At 46.8% G+C, this 10500-nt stretch overlaps 2 protein-coding genes across 4 annotated transcripts in view; one reads left to right on the forward strand and one right to left on the reverse strand.

Annotated features, from left to right (window-relative positions):
- tspan33a (tetraspanin 33a) overlaps positions 1–10500 on the reverse strand; it is a 42270-nt gene that overhangs the window by 26365 nt on the left and 5405 nt on the right. The window lies entirely within an intron of this gene.
- Positions 1–10500, forward strand: part of arid2 (AT rich interactive domain 2 (ARID, RFX-like)) — a 32369-nt gene that overhangs the window by 7299 nt on the left and 14570 nt on the right. For all 3 annotated transcript variants that reach the window (XM_042078272.1, XM_042078273.1, XM_042078274.1), the window contains 2 exons: positions 4690–4823; positions 8357–8575. In XM_042078272.1, the coding sequence (XP_041934206.1) occupies positions 4690–4823; positions 8357–8575 (353 nt within the window). The remainder of the gene's footprint in view (positions 1–4689; positions 4824–8356; positions 8576–10500) is intronic.

Raw genomic sequence — 10500 nt, forward strand, 5'->3', positions numbered from 1 at the left:
TTAGAACCTTCAATTGTTGCGGAACTTAGAATGTTCAAAAACCTACACCTTTAAGGGTTAAAACAACAGGAGTTGACCCAAAGTGTTTTACAGTCAAGAAAATTAGATTAAACTATACTACAATACATTTAAGTAACAAGGAGTTTAAAAACATTAGTGTGATCACAATTCCAACATGGAATTTGGTGGAGGTTTCATCCTGAGTGTACTACCATTTCAAGTAATCACTCCAAACTATTTGGTTCACTGTCAGTAGAGGCAGAGGCTTTTCATCTGCCTTTGTCAGTCAAAGCTGCAAAGTGCTGTTAAGGCACAGCATCTTTGTTCTCGCTAATCTAAGCCAATGCGAGTTTCAGAGATTGTTGGAGCCAGGTGACACACCTGTAATTTGTCTGGGCCGTAACTCTGGACTGAGGGCAGATGAGGCCCGACTAGGGGACTACAGCTGCCAAGAGATGCCAAGTGTCCACAGGCCTTTAGATAGTTTGCTGTGTTTTATTAGAGTTGATGTATATAGGGCATAAGGCCTTTCAAGGAGTAAGTGGTTAATTTACTTACCTGTTATATGATAAGCATAGTAGCCTGATGGAAGGAATGCCAAGGTCATGGCTTTAATTGTCAAGAATAAGAGGTTATTGAATGTTTTTAATTATTCAAAGTGAGTTGAATGAACAAAGAATTATTGCTAATTAGTCATTGATGGCTAAAGTTAGGCTAAGTCCTGCACTGGCTAAATCAAACAAGACATCTGATTCAATACTCTTTTATGAAGTTAACTTGCCATCCTCTCCAGTGAGTCAGAAGTACGCTATGCTATGGTGTGACTGCTTCAACTTTTCTGGAGAGCCTGGATCAAAGATGGCTAGAGAGTTAAATATTTAAGTGTTTGGCACTTTAATAATGCCTTCACATTAGTGATTTAATTGACCCTGGTGGCTGAGTGCGATCTAAAGGGTAGGCTAAATTTAGAGGCTTGGATGTGGATCTGTGTAGCTTGTATAGATATGCTTGGATTGTAGGATCGTCTTTGCTGTTGTCTGAATGAGTATGCTGTGCATGCATGGTTATGACTGTAAGTGTTGTGTGTATTTGTGTGTGTGTGTGTGTGTGTGTGTGTGCATGTGCAAGTGTATGTGCCCAGTAGAGGGCAGCCTGTGCTGTTGTTTATGGCCAAAGTACACCTCGAGACATCTGGGTAGCTGTATTGATGTTTTCCTATGTGTAAGCAGAATGATTGACAGATTCCATCCGTGCGTTTGTCAGAAGCACTTGTGCATTTGAGCGTAGTTGTGCATAGCAGCAGGGAACATTTGAAGCCGTGTGTCCTGCATCTTAATTTTAGCTTTAACCAACCTATATTTCAGTCTCCTGCGTTGTTAAGAAATGTGATAAAGTGTGTGCTAAAATAGACCACATTTTCTGAAAGTCTAAGTAGCCTTTGAACTTCTATATTTTGAACAACAACACGATTCATGAATACAATTGGAAAATCATAGCAGCAACACAAGAGCAGAGGCAAGAAATAAAATATATTTATTTATGCCTTTATTTATTTCTTCTTTATTAAGATGCCTTTTTCATTTTTTCTCGTGAGATTGACAGTTCCTTGATAAATACTCCAGTTCTGACTCCCAATCAACACCCTATGGCTCTGGGGTATTGCTCAGATTTAAATGTGAATTTGTCTTGCTGCTTTTAACTGTGGGCCTTTAGTCATTCCTCCCTTGTTGATGCCTAGACAGGCAGAGATGAACTGGACTATTACAGGGTTCATGTGTTTCGCCTCAAGCTGGCTTCAGTGGAAGCACAAATTTGATCTGGGAGCGAGCGCTCATTGTTGCTGTTAACACGAGAGAGGGCGAGCGACTGGGAGAGAGAGAGAGAGAGCGAGAGAGAGACTCCTAGTCATGCATGCTTTTTGCCAGACAGGAACACATGCACACAGATATACACACACAGACACTATGCATGCCCCCTCTCTCTCTCTCTCTCACACACACACACACGCAAGATATGGCAGCTGCCTCCCCCGTAGCCAGACGGCGTTTGATGACGCTCCTCTGTGTGGAGGGTATTTATAGTCCAGAGAGCGTAGCGTGCCGCTCGTGAATGAGGGATTACCTCGGACAAACGCGGCAGTGGGCCTGCAGTCGTCGGCGGCGGAGTGGCTCTTGTCATGGCGCTCATGCTGCACATGGGCTTCGGTGTTTTGTTCGGTGAGCCAGTTTCTCTCTCTCTCTCTCTCTCTCTCTCTCTCTCTCTCTCTCTCTCTCTCTCTCTCTCTCTCTCTCTCTCTGCTGTCTTTGTGTATGTCTGTCTCCATGTGTGTTTGGGGGGGGGAAATGTCTGTCTTGGTTTTCACTGGTCATTGATAGTTTTGATTAGGGATACTGTTGTGTGACTTGGTGTGTTGTGTTGGTGTGGCATGATTAGGCTAGCTGATGAGGAAACTTGGGTTTGGCAGGTATTTGCCTTCCTTTTTCTTTGGGCTGAAGTTGGTAGAGGATCCTGTTCTTTCTTAAGGAGTGATCACTCTTTACCTCTGGTCCTGGCTGGGTTTTGCCCGCGACATCTGGTCCGAGTTCCTCACATGCATTTGATGTTGTGTTGTAGCCGGACTGAATCATTGCTGTAAGGGATGGCTGTGTTTTCATTGTTAACAAATGTCATATGACTGTCTCACTTAAACATAAGGAATGGAACCTGACATTGGGCATGTGACTTAGATATTTCCAGGGTCTGTTAACTATTGGTCGGTGGATACATTGTTGCAGATACAGAAGTTTTGTGGTCCTTCGACTGTTTTTATTATTTCTCTTTGTATGCATTGCCTTTGTGTGGAAATTCAAAGGTTTGTCACTGAGATTGCGAGATTGATGGCGTTACTTGAGGTAAATGGACACTAAATCTTGAATGTCGTACTGTTTGGGCCTGCTGTCAGACAACGTGGCCAAACTGCCCACCCCTCGGGAAGAAAAAGAGAAATAAAGCAAAGAAACAAGAAATGTCCCTTCACATTTCCCCTCCTTTGCTGAAGCCACAAGAAGCAGATAGTGAAATGCCGCACAGCGCTGTCTGACCTTTGCTGGCGCGGCTCCTGCAGGTATTACCAGTGGAATTTAAATTGAAGCAGCTCTCCTCCCTCCCGGGGCGTTACACGTCATTTGCACACGCAAGCACCAACGGAGACGGGACTTCTGGACCGCTGGTGGACGAGCGTCTGGAATGACCCCAGACGCCCTGAGGGGCACGCGTTTAGTTTATTGCTGTTAAGTAAGGCCTTTCTAAGAATAGCTCGATGTAGGCAGGAATGGCATCTGTGTTTGTGGTGTCTTGCATTCAACAAACCATCCAACACAGGGATGAGGATTGATGTGTGCGTTTAGTAGCCTAGCGCTTTCCAGATCAGGGGAATGTAGGATAACAGCGAACTCACTGTGTGTCTCTAGGCTGGAGAAGGGGGAATTGGAAGAGGTGGGTTGTGCATGAAAGTGAGCCTGTCATTTTCCTTCAAGTTGACTGAAGGGAGGATATTGGCTGCAGAGTCTACCCACTGATTTAGTGATGTGTGTGTTGGTCGGCCATACCGGTGCGATCACACGTTCCATCACACTGCTTGTACTCACCAGTGTTGTTAATGAACAAACCATTCTAAGAATTGAATGTCTGTCTCTCACCATATGAAATGTGAAGGCTTCACTGCGCTGTGACATCTTAAGGTGCTAATTGAAGCAGTTAATTTGCGTGTCTGCTCATTTCGCATGTCTGTGTTGTCATTGTAGTTATTCCTGATGAAAATTGGTGTCATTTCAAAGTACCGGTAGTTTTAGTAGAGTTTCTGCTATAAATAAAATGTCATGGAAGGGAACTTGGGGATAACTTTTTGCGCTGTAACTTCAAGCTGTAGGTCACATTCACTGTCCAAAGATTGTTCCGACTGGCCTCTCTAGCCAAGAGCGGTGAACCAGAGTATCAATTCTAGTATGTTTCTGTCAGGGTGCGCATCAGGATGCCTCCTCAGACAGACATTTAGCCTACTGTTGGACTGAAAGCCCATGCCCTCATCCAGGCTGGTGGTTTTCAAACAGTTTGGACCAAACATTTCTCTCTGTTGTTACAGTAAACTTAAAAAAATAAATAAAAAAAACCCTCATATTTCAAGATTTCTGTTATGAAGTTATGTGCTCACATCTAATACTGGGCCTAAAGCAGTTTGGACCAAATGAGTCTTATCTCTTACGCTAGACTTGAATTTCCTCTCTCTTTGCAAATGATGCTGGTGTGAGGCTGGTAAGGAGTCCCTCCAGTCTGCCAAGGCGCTGCGCTCCTGTAGTAGCATTATGTAGGTCAGTGTGCTAAGCTCTTTGTTTCGCCTGCCCTCGCTGCCCTCCTCGCTCTGCTTGGGCTGGTCATGCCCTCACGTGTCGATACTCTGATCAGTGATTCTGAATGGTAATGCTAACTAGACTCCAGAGGGGCAACATGGGAGCTGTTGCTGTTAAAACGCTAATACTGGAGACTCTTTTCTCTGTCATCTCTGTGAGTGTTGTGTCTGTGTTTGTTTTAAGTTCACAGATGGGTCTTTCACAGATGGGTCTTGCTTGCTCTCCTTAGCTGATCCTATTTGTTGACAGTGACTCAGTGTTCCTCCCTCTCTCTCTCTCTCTCTCTCCTTTGCCTTCCCTACAGCTATTTAGAAAAGTATGAGAAAGTCCACCACTTCGGTGAAGATGACGATGACGTCCAGCCGGGCAACCCAAAACCATCTCTTCCAATTGGTGCAATACCCTGCTCTTACAACTACCAGCAACACTCTGTATCAGGTAAGCTGGCTTCTCTTCCTCTCTCTGCTCACACAGATGTTCACTCTCAGCCTCTCCCTCACACACACACACACACACACAGGTTGCTCCACTCACAGTGGCCCCTCTCTTTTAGGCCCCTCTCAGCTGTCCGCATGTTAAGCTTGAGGGTCTTGTTTCACTTGATGAAACATACACAAGTGATGTCATGGTGAGGTAATGGTGAGCACTCCACATGGCGACAGATGAAGCCGGGGAGTCTTGTCCAGCACGGCATGTGTCTCCTCTCTCTGTGTCTCTCAGATCAGACCCACAGAACAACCTCTGAGAGAGAGAGAACAAACAGGATGCTTTCTATTCCCATCTCCCAGCATGGGTCCCATGTCACATCTTTGATATTGTTGGATGTGTTAAGCATGTGGGAACCTCTCTCGCTCTATTTCACACTCTCTCTCTCTCTCTCTCTCTCTCTCTCTCTCTCTCTCTCTCTCTCTCTCTCTCTCTCTCTCTCTCTCTCTCTCTCTCTCTCTCTCTCTCTCTCTCTCTCTCTCTCTCTCTCTTGTATCTGTAGCTCTCTTTTCCTCTCTCCAAGAGAATAGCCGGCAGAGTGTGGGATTGGAGGGCACTGGCCTCTTATGAGCTGTCAAATGAGTGTAGATTGGAGATGTTTGTCCTCATTGGCCTGTGAAGAATTAGTCATGTTACAGGGCAGCTGTGATCTCCTTTGTGCTCCTTGCATTACCCTTGGTGCCAGACTTCAAATGAAGTGCCTGTGGCCCAACTGAAAGTGACTTTTCTTTTTTTTTTTTTTTTTGAAAGGCAAGATGTCAGTATCAACAGCTTAATGCATGAATTTCCCACCAGTCAGTGTAAATAAATGACTTGCAGAACTGGAATTGTGCCAGCTGTTTCTTTCACTTGTCTGACACCTGTCGGCGTTCTTGCGGAGCGTAAACACGGCTGAAAGGCTAGTGGTATTGTCTGCTTAACCACACGCCGTTAGGACAAATGAACAGGCCTCGCTCCGCCATCAACCCTGCCAAGCGTCTTTCTAAGCAAGAGTGCATGAAATATTGATTGGGTAACAATTTAGGGGGCTGCTAGAAGCCCTTAGGAACATTTGCACTTGTCTGAGGTTGGTGTATGGAGCACCGAGACGCATGACCACATTCAAAGGCTTCTGTTTGACCCTGTTTGATCCCGCAGCGTTTCCTTTAATGTCAGGAATTTGCAGGAAAAGAACGCCAAGGCCTTAATGCGCTTGGCCTGAGCTCCGCCCAACAATAGTGCAATCTTGCTCTGTGTAAGGCTTAGGGACACAGCCAAGGCACTTTGGTTACCTGAATTGCACTTCGCCCGCTGTGTGGCAGCAGGCTGCATGGCTGACCAAATTCACAACTGACCAGCCCTGTGTCTGTCTGTCTCTCAGATGCATATAAAGATGAAAAGGGATTGGCGTAGGTGTAAACTGTGCAACCACTTGCTTTGCTTACGTCCACAAAGGATAGCGGTCTGCTTCAGCTAGTAGACCGCCTATTTCCGCTGTCCAGCCGACTAAAGCAGAGCCAGCGGTCAAATTCCTTGAAAGTGGTGCTGGAATTCACTCAAAACCAGCAATGGTCTATGGACCCTTTCGAGAGAGTTCCATTATCAGCATCATAGTTGGCCCCACAAGACTTCCTTTTTAACATTCCATATGTTATCTTAATGCAGAGGAAGTAGATTGGGGCCCAAATAGAACGTTCAAGCATTGTTTTTGTTTTTATTGATGAAAGGGTCTATTCAAATATGGTCAGGCCTCGGCAGCTACCAGATGCCATAAAATATGCTATGATAAGTTTAATTTAGGCCACAAACTGCAATTTCATGTCTAAGATTCAATTTATCATTTTAACTAAAAGATTATTAGTCAGTATCTAGTATAGCTCAATTACAACCACCAGGACTATGCACACCTATGAGGTCTAAATATAGACACACTTGTGTTTTAAGCAAGTGTTTGCCCAAAGTTTGAGTAGTGTTCAACGGGCATTAGGTGATTGTGTTTTGCTGGAGCAACTACTAGATGAAGAGGTGACTGAGAGAACTGAGGGAATTGCTGACTACTGGGAAGGGTAGCCCTAGTGTTCTAGATTCTGGACAGTTTTCTTTTCAGAATCGGTTCACTTTCCACTTACACTGGCTGAAGTCGGGGTACTTCAGCATTGGAAACTGAACTGGTGATAGAACAGTGCTGCATCATTAGAATGTAGTGTGTTGTTTTTTTTTTTTTTTTTTTTTTTTGCTTTTCCAATGTGAATTGCTCTTACCATTTCAAAAGCAGAATACCGTCTGACAGCCCTCACTTGTGTGTGTGTGTGTGTGTGTGCAAGCGCTGTGGTGTCACTCTGGCAGAGTCAAAAGTGTGTTTCCCCAGTTTGGTGGTGAGGAAAAGGCAAACGTGTGTGTGTGTGTGTGTGTGTGTGTGTGTGAGCGCGCGCTAGTGACTCACCACAAGATGTGTAATAGCGCGTAGCCATGGCTCCGTGTTGGGTCGGGACGGGTTTGGAGCTGGGCCAGCTCACTTACACTCTGTGCCACCACCACGGAGTGCGGGGGCCACGGGGAGGCCTCCACTCGCACGTGTGTGTGTGTGTGTGTGTGTGTGTGTGTGTGTGAGAGACAGAGTGAGGGCGGGAGAGAGAACGAGAGAGAGCGGGAGAGAGAACGAGAGAGGGAGAGAGAACGAGAGAGGGAGAGAGAACGAGAGGGAGCGGGAGAGGGAGAGGGAGAGAGAGGGAGAGCGGGAGAGGGAGAGAGAGGGAGAGCGGGCTTGCCTGCCCTGCACACTGCAGACTTGCAGCGTTGCTACTTCTTTTCATATGCGGACATTTGAAAACGCTTTGCCGTTTCAGCTGTGGCGGCTATTCACCAGAAACGGCCACGCGTTGTAGTAGCCTCCGCACACACGCTCCCATCCCCAAACTCACTCACTCACTCACTCACTCACTCACTCACTCACACACACACACACACACACACACACACACACACACACACACAGTCTGTCTGTCTCCCACCAAAGCGTCTCCTACACCGCTGAGGGAGCACGCTCTCAGTGCCTCTCACGCTCCCGTAGAGCTTTCACAATCTGTCTCCTGACCGACGGCGAGTTACTACTCTCTCCCCCAAGGCTTGGCGCCGCCTCCCCCCCTCACCGCTGGCCACGTTCCACCGCCGACCACCGTGCTGACTGACACATTCGGGCTAAAACCCTGCCGCTGTGAAGGAGAGTAATATCATACAGCGCACTCAAGGCTCTCAGTCAGACTTGAGCACACCACAACATGCTGCCCCCCCCCCCCCCCCCCCCCCACAAGTCCAGCTTGTTTTCCTGTCCGTGTGCTCTCAGCACCCCTGCTGTGTCAGTCCCGTCCCCAGCTTCAGGGATGCTCACACCTCAGCACAGCACACAGTATCAGCACAGCAGAGTAGCCGGGGCATTCCCAGGTGTGTTAAATTGTATTGCGCTTGACAAATGGTCTTATTGTTTTCCTTTTCTCTATGCCTTGCAGACTATCTCCGCCAAAGCTATGGCTTGTCCACGGACTTTGTGGCGCCGTCCGACTACAACAAGCTGGTGCTGTCCCTGCTGTCGGGCCTGCCCAACGAGGTGGACTTTGCCATCAACGTGTGCACGCTGCTGTCCAACGAGAGCAAGCACGCCATGCAGCTGGAGAAGGAGCCCAAGCTGGTCACGCTGCTGCTGGCCCATACGGGGGTCTTCGACGACTGTACGTACAGCCCCCTACATGCCCCACACACACACTCTCACATGCACACACACACACACACACGCACACACACACTCATACACGCACACACACGCACACACACACTCATATACACGCACACACACACACACACACGCACACACACACTCACACACACACACTCATATACACGCACACACACACACACACACACTCACACACTCACACTCACACACTCACACTCACACTCATATACACGCACGCACGCACGCACACACACACACATAAAAGCACACACAGATAGTCCTCAAGATGAAGATTCTCAATAGGTGCATCTCACGGTCAAAGTCTTTTATACAGGCACATACTCAACACTGAATTACACACACACTTGCACCACAAGGCCATGATATGGTGGTGTATAGTCAATGTGTAAACCACAAACATTTGCTCATACAGAAACCCATATGTTTGTACATGGCATGCAGGACTTTTAGTAAGTGCTGCATGTGATTTGTTGATCTTTGCTGGCAGTCACGATGGAACAGAAGAGAGAATGAACTGAATGCCATGAAAAGAACATTAGATGGACAGAATGCTAGAATATCTGGAGAAATGCTGTGTGTGTGCACCTTAATGGATGTTATTGCTTATAGCACCCTCCAGTGCACCCTCCAATGCATCCTCGTGTTTATGACCCTGTCACACCCGTTATGTACTTTGGCAGATTTTTATTTGACCCTTTATGTGTTCGTGTTGGTGTTTTTGGGATGGATTTGCATAGACCCACCACACACATACTGTGAGTTTCATACATAAACGATTTCTTTTTTTAACCCAGTACGTCACGTGCATGCATGCGTGTGTGTGCGCGGGCGTGTGTAGTGCTTATGCAAATCCCAATGTATGCCCTCGTCTGTCTGCTTGGCTGAGTGTTGTGGTTTTGTTACTGGAAGCCCTCTGTTTCCATGGAGATCCTGGGGTCCTACCTCCCAGGTAGATTGAGTCGGTTATCCCCAGTTTGAATGGGAGCAGGTGCTGCTGATTGCACAGAGTGCAGGCTGTACTTAATCACTCCAACTGTAATGTTTGTTCCAACCAAATGCACATAGAGCACAGCCTACTGCAAACGACTGGTGTGTGTTCTGTGCAGTGGATTACATGTCTTCTGATATTGCATTATCCACTCTACAAGCTTTGTTTTGTTTTGTATGCTACAAGCTGCATTGTGTGACTTTAGTCTTGGGATACTTTTCTGCAGTCACTGCACTTCATGCACTGCAAGGAAGAAATATGAGATGTGAATGCAAAGTGCATCTTTTTTTTTTTTTTTTTTTTTTTTTTTTTTTTTTTTTCCCCCTTTTCTTTCCAGGAGAGCTGCTCATAGTTTTCTTAAAGTGGAGGCACTACAGCACTCGGCGAGAGCCTTGCCAGAGAGGTGCTTATGTTGCTACACTTCCTGTCGCTCGACTGGGGAAAAGTCAGGCTATTTTGCAGGTTCTGGTTTACTAGTCACACGCTCAGTTTTCAGGGCCAAAAAGTCTATGGGAAATGTACGTGCACATGGGAAATGTACGTGTTAAAACCTCCGCATGAACGCATCACGAGCAGTATTTGTTGTGGTTTTCCAGATCTAGCCTCACATGTTCTAATAACCATAACATATGCTCTATTCCCCCTGCTGTGCAACAGCAAATGCCCTTTTCCCCTTTTATTCCCCCCCTTCCTGTGAATATCACGGCTGCCTTTTCCTTTACTGCCATTGCATTCCGTGTTCCCCCGCTGCAGTGCTGAGGTGCTCTTTAAAGCCAGCAGTTGGTTGCCACCGTGGGAGAGTTGCGAGTCTGGTTTCCCTATGGGAATGGCTGGCTGTGTATTTGCCGTGCGAACTGAGGCCAGCTCCGTGTGTGTGTGTGTGTGTGTGAGCCGGTGGCCCCAGTGCATAC

This window comes from Alosa sapidissima, chromosome 22 (assembly GCF_018492685.1).
Source record: "Alosa sapidissima isolate fAloSap1 chromosome 22, fAloSap1.pri, whole genome shotgun sequence".
Lineage (NCBI taxonomy): Eukaryota > Metazoa > Chordata > Actinopteri > Clupeiformes > Clupeidae > Alosa > Alosa sapidissima.